This window comes from Podarcis gaigeae (genome assembly GCF_964106915.1).
Source record: "Podarcis gaigeae genome assembly, chromosome: 11".
Taxonomy (NCBI): Eukaryota; Metazoa; Chordata; class Lepidosauria; order Squamata; family Lacertidae; genus Podarcis; species Podarcis gaigeae.
In genome coordinates this window covers 22,617,248-22,632,375 of record NC_139687.1, presented here as the reverse complement: position 1 = coordinate 22,632,375, position 15,128 = coordinate 22,617,248, and the positions used below count along the sequence as shown (strand labels likewise).

Genomic DNA, 15,128 nt, shown 5'->3' with positions numbered 1-15,128 from the left:
CACACTGAATCGCACATTCGAAGCCTTGTGTTTAAAGCAGCCTTAGGTAAATGCCATTCATGTAAATAAATTATTGCTAATCAGTCAGTAGCCTTATTACTTTGACTACAAAGCAGGGAGGAGCAGTAAGAAGAACATTGTCCCTTGAACCTGAACTTGTTTGTTGTAATGCTAAAGAGTGCATTTTGCCTAGTATTTATGCTACACATTCAGCTAAATACGCAGCATTCATTCTGCAAGGAAATAAGTAACATGTGTGCAGCAGCTGTTGCTTGGTAGATGGCATTTACTGCAACTATTGGTCATGAATTCTATGTAACGATTTTGAACAAACATTAAGGACGGGATTCACCTAATGAACCCTGCCAGCAGAAGCTTTGTGCAAGGGTTTCCACTTGTGCAATGGAACTTCCTCATTTCTTCCCTCCCCTCCCCACATGCCCCCTGCCCTGAAATTGCATTTGAGGGGATCAGGAAAAACCCCAGAACAGCACATACAGAGTGGAATGTTCCATCTGGCAAGCAAATATGCTTGCAGATGGAACCTTGTAATTCCATCCTGAGACTTCAAAATGTTAAAGTAGGACAATAATAAATGCCAACTATTACTCTGTGGTATGAACATGTGTAGATATCATACTGGCAAATCAGGGATGGAAACTGCCAAATGGAATTTCTGAGCATTGTATGAACTGGAAACTGGAAACAAACAAAAACAAAAATCTGCTGGGTGTGCAGAGTGCACTGAAGGACCGAGTAATTAATGTTTTATTTTATAAAACTGAGTGATGAGTTCTGCTGAAACATGCAACATTCATCTTAAGTGGAGAGGCAGTCAGAAAAACTACTGGAGCTTACAAAACAGTAAGATTCCTCCCCCTCCCCATTGTTCCTTTCTTCCGTTCTTGTTTACCCTCTAGGCACTTATTCCTTACCCCCTTGTTTCAGCTAGCTTGCTGGGTCTTTTCAGAGCACAGAGGAAACCTTTCCCCTCTCCCAAATGTGTAAACAAGTGATATAAAATTCTGTCTTTGAGCACATTTCTAAAATTAACTTTGTAGTGTTGTAAAAAGAGAATCCTCTGTGACATGTTGGCACTAGAGGGTCACTGCTGCCTCACACAGAAGTAGCTTGGGGGCACAGATATTCGCCAGCAGGGAGTGCTTACTAACCTAATAAAACAAAGGGAAGTCTTGCTTCATGTACACCTTGCTTCTGTTTCTTGAACATATTCCCCCCGTCCCCCTCAGACTTAGAGTAAACTTATTTCTCTTGTCTCCTCAGTATCTTGCGGTATTCTCAAATCTGTCTAAAATAGCTGATCATCTTTGTTTCAGACTTCAGACCTCTTTGTGCCCCTGATCACATCTACTATTAATTTAATTTTTATGATTTCTTTTCATTATATAGGTTTCAGTGATGTTGACTTCGGTGCCTGGAGCATTTTCTCCTCTCACTGGTATTAGCAAGATTCCCTCCACCATCCTCTCCACCCCCTGAGCCTACTTGCCTTCCACTTCACAGAATTATAGAGTTGAGACACTGAGGGTCATCTACCCCAAACCCCCTGCAATGCAGGAATCTCAACATGCGGTCTCCCATCCACTTTGAAACCATGCCGAACCCTGCTTAGCTTTGCAAACGTGCTAGCCGTTTTATTGCTGCACCTCTAGTCTTCGAACAACATACTATCTTTTTATGTAGACATTAAACTCAAGAAAGGAAGGCATATTTTCTTATATTGGTTTTTGCAGTCACACTGATGTCGTTGGGACTGTGCTCAGAAGGTAATTGGACACAAGGCAGGTTTCAGAATAATAATGTGTTTCTAATATATTGTGTAAATATATAGGATGCTTGAATGGTAATGCAAGATTTTAAAAAGTAGCCTTGCTGAATGAGACAGGTGGTTGTAGCAGGTTGTGCCGTCTGCAGATAGAAAACTTTTTGATCCAGTGGAACTTCCTCTCAGCTGAAACAATGGGTGCTGATCAAATTTCCATCATAATTTTGTATGAAACGTTACTGAAATCTTCGAACTTTCTTTAAGAATGCTGGTATATTTGCTCAGATATCTATTTCTTAACCTGCAGCCTTATCCTAAATATATTAGCATGCAAGTAAGTCCCAGTGACTTCAGTAGGACTCACTTCCTAGAACATGTGTTTAGGATTGCACAGCAATAGTTAAAAATGTCTAAGATGAATACCAAAAACTTATTATGCATTCCCCCCCCCTTTAACTAGGTAGACAAGAAGATTGTCCGAACAGAAATAGGCGTTCTACTTCGACTTTCACATCCAAATATTGTAAGTTGGGTATTTTTTACAACACAATCTTTTGTTTGCTTATGATACAGATGTTTTATTGTGGAACCTTTAGGCAGAATGAAAAGCAGAGGTTTAAAGAAGTAATCAAAAAGAAGAATAAGTTCAAACAAACCCCAAGACCAAGTTAATGGGATAAATGAGACATTCATCCTTCACTGTAACTTCCTTGCTGTTGATCTTCGAAATATATACATACTTCCTCTGAAACTGAAAAATTCCTTATTTTGTGCCTTTCTCAGATAAGACTGAAGGAGATATTTGAAACCCCCACAGAAATCAGCCTTGTCTTGGAGCTGGTCACGGGAGGAGAACTGTTTGACAGGTAGGCGATGTGTGGAAGTTATTCCATATCTCTTCCAGGAATGTTGTTATAATGAATTGAATGGGGACTAGTTTTCCACTGTCCTGCCCTGAAAACTGCTGTGATCTTGCTCTCCTCTGGCTCACAGGGCAGACTTCAAAGCAAATGTCTTTCTCAAGGACCGCCCTGTTAGGGTGTAAGAGGAATAGGCCTCAGGCCCCTTCTCAGCTAAGCCCCTAAGGCAGCCTTTCTCAACCCTGGATCTCCAGATGTTGGTGGACTCCCATCATCCCTGACCACTGGTCTTGCTAGCTAGGGATGATAGGAGCTGTAGTCCACCAACATCTGGGGATCTAAGCTAAAGAAAGGTTGCAGGCAGTACTTTAAATGCCTCAGGGCCCAAAAGCACCATAGCCAGTACTGCAATCACAAAAGAAGCCATGACCTCAGGCAGAAGCAACTGGAAGCAGCCTGTTTCTAATGTTTTCCCTCCTAGGCTTCTTAGCAAGAACTGTGGCTGCATTGCACATCACATGGTGTCCCTGCTGACATTTCTGGTACCTGGTCAATATGAATAAGGTTGAAGCCTGTTTTTGTCACAGCAGTGGTGTGGTTCACACATCACATTTCCGAGCACAATTCAAAGTGTTAGTGCTGACCTTTAAAGCCCCAAATGGCCTCGGTCCAGTATACCTGAAGGAGCATCTCCACCCCAATTGTTCTGCCCGGACACTGAGGTCCAGCCCTGAGGGCCTTCTGGCGTTTCCCTCATTGTGAGAAGCCAAGTTACAGGGAACCAGGCAGAGGGCCTTCTCGGTAGTGGCACCCGTCCTGTGGAATGCCCTCCCACAAGATGTCAAAGAGAACAACAACTACCAGACTTTTAGAAGACATCTGAAGGCAGCCCTATTTAGGGAAGATTTTAATGTTTGGTGGACTACTGTATTTTAATATTTTGTTGGAAGCCGCCCTGAGTGGCTGGGGAAACCCAGCCAGATGGGCAGGGTATAATTAATAAAATATTATTATTATTGTCACATTAAACTATTCTTAAACAGTGGTTTATTTAAGCAAGTCAATGAACCTTGTTTAAACCAAAGGATGAACTGCAAATTATCAAAGTAATTCTGGTTTGTTTCACCCTTTCATCCCATCTGGCTTCTAATTCTCTTCTGACCCTCCTCCTGACATCACTTAAGTGTTTGCAGCACCTAGTTACTGGCATTGCCTCACCATGCCACCATTTCCCTTTCCACTGGTCGGCTGTGAGAGTGAGAGCTGTCATCAAACAACTGCTCCCTCTTTCCATTCTGCCAGGAAAGAAACACCCACACTATTTTGCAGCTTTTTGTTTCTTAAAGTGCACTCCTTTCCTCTGCAACCATGCCTTTTATTTTTCTTTCCCCAACCGGCAATTGGTTTAAGTAAGCATTCCTTACATTGGACCCCTCTCTACGCTCTTCTTCTGCTAGGTGGGTATTGAAAGACTGATTTGACTAATGCACACTTAAGTAGTTTCATATGTTAATTGCAATGACTGTCAGGAACAGAACCTCATTTCGAACTCATGCATAATGAGTTTTTCCTTCAAAAGCTGCCCAAATTGAAAGGAGACACATTCCCAGAAATCATTCCACTCACTAACCAAAACCACTGCAGCGCACAACACTGGAAACATTTGCAAAGCAAAAATTCATCAGTGTTTCCTTTAGGTTTTCAAATCCAGCTTGAGCTGCAACTTTGAATAGAAGGGGAAAGGATTCTGTTACCAGGCAAAGTTGGCAGCAGTGTCAACTACAAGAAAAGTGCCAGTGAGAGGAACTGAGCACTAAAAGTGGATTCATTTTTCAACTACTCTTGTTTGGTGTCTCTGTTTCTTGGTGGACAATTTGGGAAGGGTGACATTACAAGGGTCACTTAAACTATACTGTATACAGTGGTACCTCAGGTTATAGACGCTTCAGGTTACAGACGCTTCAGGTTATAGACTCCGTTAACCCAGAAATAGTACCTCAGGTTAAGAACTTTGCTTCAGGAAGAGAAGAAGAAGAGTTTGGATTTGATATCCCGCTTTATCACTACCCGAAGGAGTCTCAAAGCGGCTAACATTCTCCTTTCCCTTCATCCCCCACAACAAACACTCTGTGAGGTGAGTGAGGCTGAGAGACTTCAAAGAAGTGTGAGTAGCCCAAGGTCACCCAGCAGCTGCATGTGGAGGAGCGGAGATGCGAACCCGGTTCACCAGATTACGAGTCCACCACTCTTAACCACTACACCACACTGGCTCTGAGAACAGAAATCACGTGGCAGCGGCGGCAGCGGGAGGCCCCATTAGCTAAAGTGGTACCTCAGGTTAAGAACAGTTTCAGGTTAAGAACGGACCTCCAGAACAAAGTAAGTTCTTAACCTGAGATACCATTGTAGTTAGGGAGGTGCCCATGTTTACACATAGCACTTGGCCATAGTTAAGGTCACTGAGCCAACAACAAATCATGGCTTTAAAAGTTAAACTATAGTTAAGGCACTCACACTAAACCATGTTTTATGTACCAATATTTACCAGGAGTGACTAGCCTTGCAGGGCAGAGGGCCTGAGGGCTGCATTCGCCATTGGCCAGTCATAGAAATAATAGAATCATAAAGTTGAAAGGGACCACGAGGGTCATCTAGTCCAACCCCCTGCAATGCAGCAATCTTTTGCCCAAAGTAGGGCTTGAACCCATGACCCTAGAGATTCAGAGTCTCATGCTCTACCAGCTGAGCTATCAGGGGCTGCATGCCAGTGCCATATGTTGCCAAAAATAAGTGCAGCCACCCCATGCTCCTGCATGCACAGATATACGCAGGCAGACATACACACAGCAGAACTGTGTACATGTATCTACCATCCCCCACAACCACTGGACAGACTCAGCAACACAAAAACACTCATTCAGCAGCATTTGTGTTCTCCGAATGCTCCAGTATTACCCTGGGGAGCAAAAGCAAAGCCTCCTTCTAAGTTTGCAAAATGACCCATTTTCTCTTTGGTGTGGTGCCGTTGTTAGAAGGTCTTACAGAGGAAACAGGAAGGGGTGCTTATTCATGTTTCCTAAGCATCTCTGAGACCTGGGTTGAAATCCCAACTCTGCCATGATGCTGAGTGACCTGGGGACAGCCATTCTCTCTCAGCCTAACCTATCTCATAGAGTTGGGTATAGAATAGGGTGTGAGGAACCATGTGTGCTGCCTTGAGTTCCTTGGATAAAAGCTGAGATAAAAATGCCATACACACACACACACACACACACACACACACACACACACACACAGCACAGGGATATTCTCACCCAGGCAGCCTTTCAAAGACAACATTTTATACCACAAATATGGATCACAGAGAAGAAGTTTCATACCTCATATGCTCCAATACCCTGACAAAAGTAAACAGTGTGTATCATGAACATGCTGGTCACATCAGTATGTCAAAAAGGTTTATTATTTATAGAAGGTCAACAGAGCAGAAGAGAGTAATGAACAGTGAGAGTTTCAGAAGGCGAATGTGGGCAAATTGCCAGCGAATGCATGTGGTCAGATCTGCAGGTGAGGCAAAAGTATACAAGAAACAGATGGGCATTTAATAGGATCAGGAAGCGGAGGATAAAATAACCAATCATCAAGATTTGTATCATCATAATGAGTTGTAAAAATCAGACCACTTTGAACACTTTCCCATTCTTGCGTTTTCCCTTCTGACGGCAGTGCTGCGTGATCCTAGAGGTAAGATAGATAGTAATTAGGTCCATTTTTCTGTGCTAAACATTATTTAACCAAGGAGGCCCTGTTTTTCTTATTTGCTTATATCTGTGAACTTTGAGAATTTCCTAATGCAGGTTCCTATGGGTGACTGGCTGTAGAGAGCACATTACATGGATTCTTTCATATGGCTTTCACCTGGGCCATATGGCTTTCACCTGGGTCAGGGTGGTCTGACACGCATCCCGTGGGCCACATGTGGCCCTTGCAGCTGTTTTTTGTGGCTCTCCAGCTCCTCACGCTGTACCTCACCCAAGGCAGCACAATCAGGCTGGTGAAGACGGTTGCTGCAGCCAAAGGCAGGCTACTGCTGCTGTTCCTCCTCCTCCTCCTCTTCTGCTGCTGCAGGAGTTGTGATTCAAGGACCCGCCACCCGCTTGAGGATAAGAAAGACACATGGACACAGTATATTAGGTTAATGGGCTAAAAAAGGCCACAACTTTATTGATTACAGCATGTGAGAGGTATTGGCTTAGCATTGGATAAAACAACAGAGTGTGACTCCACCCCCTCAGGGAAGGGTGAGTCTATCAAGGGTTAACCACCAGTAGGAGGAGCCTGTTGATGCAAATACAACTGAAAACTCCCCCTGATGTCACCGGAGGTCGTGCCATGGCCCTAGCCACCAGCAAGGGCGTTGGACAGGATTCACGACCGCCGGATTCCTTTACCGGAATACCCATAAAATGGAGGGGTAGGCGATGGCCAAACCCTACCCTCCAATACACAACCATATTCCAATGCCTAACCACCAATACCTAAAGTTGTAACGATTTGCTACAAGGTAGGCGAGAACCAGCAGCACAATGGCCGGGAAGTGCTGCCATGGCCACATTTGAGCGGTTAAACCCCGTCCCCAAGCATCCACCCAATTGGCTGGCCACCTGGGGGCGTGGTGCGGCAGCTGGAGCAGCTGGGCAGGGGCTGAAACACCCCTGCCTCCTCTGTGAGGAGGAGAGGCTTTCTGTGCAGCCAATAGGCTGCGCTCTATGGCCCACTTGAAATGTGGCTTCATCCCCCAGGCTGCCAGAGCTCCAGAGCCACCTGGAGGGGGGGGGGAGGAGAAGAAGAGGAGCACCACCTGGTGCAGAGAAGAAGCATGGTGTGGGTGTGGGTGTATGTGTGGGTGTGTGTGAGAGAGAGAGACTTTGCTTTCTTTCTGTTTTTTGCAATGCAGAGAAGTTTGAGCTTTGGGGTGCACCAATTAGTGGGGGAGAGAAGGGAACTTTAGTGCCAGAGAGGGTGGGTGGGTGAGCTGTGAACAATCATTTTCAAACATGAACTTCATAAAGTCCCAAACTCAAAACAACCTAGTAGATCATTCATTTGAGAGTTGCCTGCGAATGTCAACCACCAACCTTAAGGCGGACATCGGTCAATCGGTGAAGAATTGTCTAACTCAGACATCCCACTGCTTGTCTGCATTGTTAACGAAAGCACGCGTTGAGTTCCTGTCAGGATAAAAGGCGGGGGAAGAAGAAGAAGAAGAAGAAGAAGAAGAAGAAGAAGAAGATTTCAGAATGTTCAAAACCAGTTGAGTCTCTTGCAAAGTCTGTAAATAAACGCAGCCTGTGAAGAAGAAGAGTGCAAGATTTTGGACCACCCTGCCTTAAACACCCTCCTTCCGAATGGTCCTGGAATGGAGTTAATCTGCCGCTGACTCCCCACTCCCCACCACAAATAAATTAATAAACTGGGGCAGGAAGGAGTCGTGAAGGGTGCAGAGGAATGACAGACTGTTTCTTAAGTGTGGAGCCATAAACTGGATTAAGAATGAAATAAAAAGATCTGTTTTCAAGGCCCGCACTGAACAGTTTCTAATCAAGAATATTGAGCAGGAAAACATGCTGAATAAGGCAGAAAGGGCAATCAGTGAAGTCCAGAGACAAAGCCTGAGTGCATTTTTGCAGACATTTCAGTCTGAAGGGCTTGGGTGGTAGTGGTTGTATGTCTGGTAAGCAACGGCAATCTAGGGCCTGACAGAGGTTCACCATCCCTGCTGTAAACTGCTATGCACATGATGACGGTGAGGTATACAGAACACATGACACTGTTTCCAGGCCTTTGGGGTTATATAACTGCAACATAATTTCATGTTTGTCTGTGCTATATGGCCGGATCCCGAGACAGCGTCACGCTGTGTAGGCAGCATCAGAAGCAGGAAAAAGCACCATTGCCAAGCACAGTTCCTTTATGACAGCTAGACAAGTCAGAATATGATCTCTTACAAGGCTAGCTAGCTGACATTTGCTAAAAATTCTGAAGTAAGTGCAAAACTAGCACACTGGATTCATTTTCAAAGACACACCACTTTGTAACTATCTAAAGATACCTTGGCAACAAGAAACTGGAACTGCATCGATGCTGATGGCAGGCACTGGGGAAAGCCTTCCATATGCTGTCACATTTCTTAGCGGAATAAAGAGATCCCATTTTGTTTTAAGTATTTTACAAACTTTTCAACAGTTTCATTCCGCAAAAGAAAAAAAAATCCCATGATACCTGTAATTTTAAAGCATTGCTTTGTAGCAAGTTTAATCTGTTTGTCCGTCTCTGCTTTAGACAATCATCTAGCTATTATACAATGTTAGAAAAATGAAACAATATAAGTGATTTAAAATAGGAGAGTGGAAGAAATATTTATTCAGTGAAGTGCCAAATTCTTCACATTGGTTGTTTAGTCGTTTAGTTGTGTCCGACTCTTCATGACCCCATGGACCAGAGCACGCCAGGCACTTCTGTCTTCCACTGCCTCCTGCAGTTTGGTCAAACTCAAGTTGGTAGCTTCGAGAACACTATCCAACCATCTCATCCTCTGTTGTCTCCTTCTGCTTTCCCAACATCAGGGTCTTTTCCAGGAAGTCTTCTCTTCTCATGAGGTGGCCAAAGTATTGGAGCCTCAGCTTCAGGATCTGTCCTTCCAGTGAGCACTCAGGGCTGATTTCCTTAAGAATGGATAGGTTTGATCTTCTTGCAGTCCATGAGACTCTCAAGAGTTTGTGTTTCCCCATCCCCCAGTGTTTCTGATATGGGATGCTATCTCTCCTAGGGACGGTGGGTGGCACTGTGGTCTAAACCACTGAGCCTCTTGGGCTTGCCGATCAGAAGGTCAACAGTTTGAATCCCTGCGATGGGGTGAGCTCCCGTTACTCTATCGCAGGTCCTGCCAACCTAGCAGTTTTGAAAGCACACTAGTGTGAGTAGATAAATAGGTACCACTGTGGTGGGAAGGTAAATGGCATTTCTGTACGCTCTGGCACTCGTTCCATTGCGCCGAAGCAGTTTAGTGATGCTGGCCACATGACCCGGAAAGCTGTCTATGAACAAATGGTGGCTCCCTCAGCCTGAAAGCAAGATGAGCATTGCAACGCCGTAGTCACCTTTGACTGGACTTAACTTTCCAGGGGTCCTTTACCTTTACTTTTTTTTACCATCTCTCCTAACAAGTCCTTCAAGATCCTTGAAGTTATCCACCAGCATCACCTCCATCTTCTCTGGATTAAACACCTGGGGTTTTCTTTTTTCCTTGCTTCTTACCACATCCATTGCTTCCAGACATTGGTTCCTAGCTGAGATAGCTGTTCTGGATGTTAATTAAATATAAATTTAGTGTCCTAGGCGTATTGATGACAACAAACTCCACAGCTCTAGATGATGCCTCTATGGAATTTTGAAATACTATGGAAGCTGCAAAAGTTTAAAGAAAGCAAAAGCTGTCATTCAGTGTGTTCCGTGGTGATTCGCATAGCTGTCAGCTCCAAACCACAATTTATTTTATTATTAAAATTTGATCCAGAAACGTAATGTTTGATTTCTGTCCCTGGGAAATCATGTTTTTGGGTTTTTTAAAGTTCATGTAACCCAGGCTGGATCTAGACACATCAAAGAAGCGTTTCAGTTAAACGCGTTGTAAGCTTTATAAAGGAAAATCACGTTGACGAAGATGGGACTCCACGGCGCCATCTGGTGTCATAGTGTTATAACACATATAAAATGGTTTTTCTTTACTAATGTAGCTGAGTCCTAAGTGATTTTGGACCAGTCATTTAGCAATCTAAAATGCTGCATTGAATCCAAATGTGATTTTGCCTTAGTGGAAATGTTTCATGCATGTTGTGACATCGTGCTTTCCCTTTTACCTATTGCAGCTCTCTGAGCCATATCCCATTATGTGTTTATTTTTTGTGGGGGTGTCCCACTGGTTCTCAGAACCAGTTTCCAGGGGGGACTTAAGTGGGCATGGCAGATTGGCAAAAATCAAATGCTCTGACTTGTGTGAGGCAAAGCCACCACTGGATGCAACCCACTGAATTGTCTGCTTCCCCATGAAAAATTATTCTGAGTGTGGGCGGTTAAAAGGCAAAGTGATAATTATCAGGTCCTCATATGAGCAGAAAGAAATAGGTTTTGGGGTTTTTTTGGGGGGGGGTTGCATTGGGCATGTCTCAATGGAAGAAGAGGTAGAACCCTTGCTGAACATACAGAGAAGTTCTATTTGCCTTCTTAGTTCATTAAAACTGAGGAGTAGGGGGATGAATAATAGCATAAACTTTTGCATTGTTGAGATATTTTTTGACATCAATAAATCAAATAATTTAGCACTTTGAAAAGCATGAGCTGACAATTGAAGGTGAGAGCACTGATAAATGATCTAGACGTGTTCTTTTGTGTGGTGTGTGTGTGTGTGTGTGTGTGTGTGTGTGTGTGTAGCCTCTGACAAGATAGTATACTTTTTCTGTGTCCCATATACTCACATGTGTCTCAGTTGTCTAATGAACTCCTGAAGCAGCATTGCCAAACTATCCATTATTATTAGTAAAACAATGTTCTGGGAAGTAACCAGAATCAATATCTTAAAAAACCCAGTAAATATCAGAGAAAGCCCAGGCAACGATATTTTACCTCATACCCTTGACCTGCCAAGCGCCATTTCTGGCCGCCTCTGATTCTCCCCATGGACTCAGGTGGCTAATATTTCTTAAATTTAAAGCTGGGAACCCTGTACAAAACAATGTTTCTGTGGTAATTCCCCCTCCCCTGAGCTGAGCTAGATTAATCTTTTTCTCTCTCTTTCGGATCGATAGAGTAATAAAAGTGAGTCTGTGGGAAAGGTTGGCTGTCGAATGCCTCAGCGCCTTAAAATATACCAACTTTCTTTCATTCTAAATCCAACTCAGAAGCACTTTGCAATAATTGATTGTTCAAGGTTATTTTGCTGTATTATTTTCATTGTACTGTGGTTATTACTATAGCATGGAAGCAATCTTCTTTTCTAAGGAGCTGTGCTGTGATCACATTTTAGTTCATGGAGCCTTCAGTCAGTGAACAGCCTGAAAACAAAATGCTGCTTCTGTACAGGAGACAACAGATTATTTCTGCAGTCTTCAAATCATTTATTCTGGAGTAGATCCATTGATTTCACTGCAACTGCCACAGAGTAAAAGGTATGAGGATTATTCCTCTAAAACAGGGGTCAGCAACCTTTTTCAGCTGTGGGCCGGTCCACCGTCCCTCAGACCATTTGGTGGGCCGGATTATATTTTGAAAAATAATAATGAACGAATTCCTATGTCCCACAAATAACCCAGAGATGCATTTTAAATAAAAGCACACATTCTACTCATGTAAAAACACACTGATTCCCCGACTGTTTGCGGGGCGGATTGAGAAGGCGATTGGGCCGCATCCGGCCCCTGGGCCTTAGGTTGCCTATCCCTGCTCTAAAATGATCTTCTGTGCAATGGAGCTATGACAATGTGAATATTGGTCCTATGCTGCAGCTTTTAGCAGTTGCAGTGCAATCAAGCTCCTAAAAAGTTATGAATGCAAGTAGCACCCTGTACAACCTCTAGGAAACCCTGGTGCTTTGTTAGCCTTAGGATGCAGTTGCCTCACCTGCCCTAAGGCTAGATGGTTTACTTAAGGCTAAATCATAAAATCACTGTTACTACCTACATGCCAGGAGTATGGCCAATCTCTCAGCCATATGCATGTCCAGCCAACACAACCATGGGAATAACTTCAGCTATATCCATAGAGCCTGGTTCATGGTTTCCTTGTTTGGGAAGCCAACTGTGTGGCCCAGCTTTTCAGTAGTTATCAATGGCAACACTGAGATTCCCATTCTGTAAAAGTAAGGCACTATGGAACAGCACTTAGACCTGAAAGCTGTATCACAGAATGAATGAAACTAGTGTATATATCTACACAAAATAGAAGGCATATTATGGCCTTACCTATTCCTGCCTTTTCCTATATATCACTTTTATTTAATTATGGCTTGGTTAAGCTTGCAAGCCCTGACATTAGTCCTTTACACTGTCAGAAATAAATAGCATTGGACTCAGAAGGGCTTATTCCTGACTAAGAGTATGGAGTTTGTGTATCTGCCCTTTAATTCTGGAGTTCATAAGTATGAACATTTTTTTTTTTTTTTTTACGGTAGCCTTTTAAGGATACTGCATTTATTAGCACAAATTCATTTCATTCCCATAGCACCTAAGCTGATGTCTTGAAAAACAATCTTTTTGTTATTAGCTGAGAATCAGAGCGGCTGTATGCTTGGTAAATCTATTTTTAGCCATGAGCAAGTGGCTTTTTTTTTTTTATTCTGCAGGAGACTTCCTAGACTATAAGATGTGTCTGCTCTGATTACTGTGTGATTAATTTTTAATAGCACATTTACCTAGGACTGTGCTTTCCTTGTAACTGTTGAGTCTGAAGTGAAATTTCGTGCCAAGTGAAAACATTCCTCTTCAGCCAGGCCTTGGGCTGATTTGCAATCTTTGTCATTTTAAATGTGTTGTGGGGAGGGGTTATGGGTGTGTTTCATTTTTGTTCTTGCTTTTATTATGTGTTTTGTATGTTTATGCTGTGTTTTGTATGGTTTGTATGTTTATGCTAAGGGCAGTATACAAATTTATTATGAATAAATAAATCTTCTGTTTCTTTATAGGATTGTGGAAAAAGGATATTACAGTGAACGAGATGCTGCTGATGCTGTCAAACAAATCCTAGAGGCAGTTGCTGTAAGCATTACTACTCTTGCAGAATAATCTTTTACTTACCTGGAGCAATTTATGTAATCAGTATACATATAGGTGTGACAGCTCTTTCCTACAGTTCTTGGGTTGGTTTTCTGCTTACCTGTCTAAATCAGCGGCATCTTTGAGGCAAAAGTGATCTTGCGACAGCGTCATCTTTCATGCTGCATACCTGAATGATTGTTATGACAGCTCACTTTCTGTGAAACCTATTTATTTTCACTCTTGGTCATTTATATCAAGAATGAGGAGGCAGCTTTGACAGCGACACTTTCTGTGTCAATATTCTGTGTGCCAATAGCTATCCGTTTGTTCTGGTAAAGCATCTTTAGTATTTTGCTTTTATAGTTAGGCAGTTTGGGGTGTGTGTTTCTTACTGTATAGAGAGTTAACAAAATAACAGCAGATGTTCAAGGGCAGCATTGAGTTTTGTATTCAGATGGAGAATGTGAGGCCAGATAGCATTCTGCACACCAACTTCCCTGGACAATGTTTTAAAATCCACATGATTCATTTTGCTCATGATGAGTGGCTGGGCATGTGGTGACGCAGTTAAAGATTGCTTCATCCCAAACTGAAAGCTTAGCCTGTGTTCATACCTGAGCCATCGCCAGTGTGGGCTTGAGAAGTAATTATACAATCCAAGCAATCTGCAGGACAGGACCTTGCATTCATTGGGTTGTGATCCAATGCTCTCTGTGCATGAGTGAAACAGACTTCTGCTTGTGCAACAGGACATCACCTCCCTCTGTCCCTCTTGCAGCCCACTGTGCACCCTCAAAATCTGCTCCAGAGGGTTGGGTTAAGCTTGGAGCAGATCATTGCCTTGCGGAAACTAAACCAGCACATTGGGGCTGCTTTGCTCACCTGACCTCCCTCTAGCTCCATTGCTTCTGGAGGGGGGCAGGCAATGCAGCAATAACAAAAGGGTAACACAGGCACTACTTCCAATGTGTTTGCACTGCGCTGACCTCTCTGCTGCCTCCCCTTCCCCTTTCCTTCCCAGTATGCAGCAGCAACACAGCTGGAAGGAGGTCAGGTGAGCAGCTTTTCCTTATTCTGTGACTTTTATTCTAACAAAATACAAATTAACCTTTTGCCAACTTTTCATACATTGCTACAAACATGAAGTAAAGGAAGTCAGAAACCATCAAGTATCAGTTCAGTAGTCCTGTGTGAGTCATCATATTTAAACAGGTCCACTGCACTCTACTGCTGCTCCAAACCCTGAGCAAATGGGGTTTTTTTTAGCAGCTATCATATTGCCTAGTAATATAAGTATCAGGTTCTATGTTATCTTCTAAATGATTGGGGCAATAACTAGGAAGGCTCTGCTTCATCCCCATACCGATTTCAGCTTGGAGTTGGAGGGATCTTTCAAACAGTGTTGGCCTTCTCAGATATTTGTAGAGTAGATTGGTGTGTGTACAAATCTTAAACTCAGTCAGAAAGTGGATGAAGGCTGCTGCCACCCAGTTGAATGAGTCACATAATCAAACACAAAGGAAAGATGCAGGAAACAACCAGATTTCTTCTGTGGCTGTAAACTACAACTTTCAACAAAAGCATGACATTTTAAAGTGCCCATGGAGGAGCTGCTGCTGCAGTGGAGAGTACCTTCAGTTTAATCTCACCTAGGAAGGAGTCACAATGAGGCGT

At 43.2% G+C, this 15,128-nt stretch overlaps 1 protein-coding gene across 2 annotated transcripts in view; it reads left to right on the top strand.

Moving 5' to 3' along the window:
• CAMK4 (calcium/calmodulin dependent protein kinase IV) overlaps window positions 1-15,128 on the top strand; it is an 87,617-nt gene that overhangs the window by 42,010 nt on the left and 30,479 nt on the right. For both annotated transcript variants that reach the window (XM_083702415.1, XM_083702414.1), the window contains 3 exons: window positions 2,247-2,309; window positions 2,570-2,652; window positions 13,382-13,454. In XM_083702415.1, the coding sequence (XP_083558541.1) occupies window positions 2,247-2,309; window positions 2,570-2,652; window positions 13,382-13,454 (219 nt within the window). The remainder of the gene's footprint in view (window positions 1-2,246; window positions 2,310-2,569; window positions 2,653-13,381; window positions 13,455-15,128) is intronic.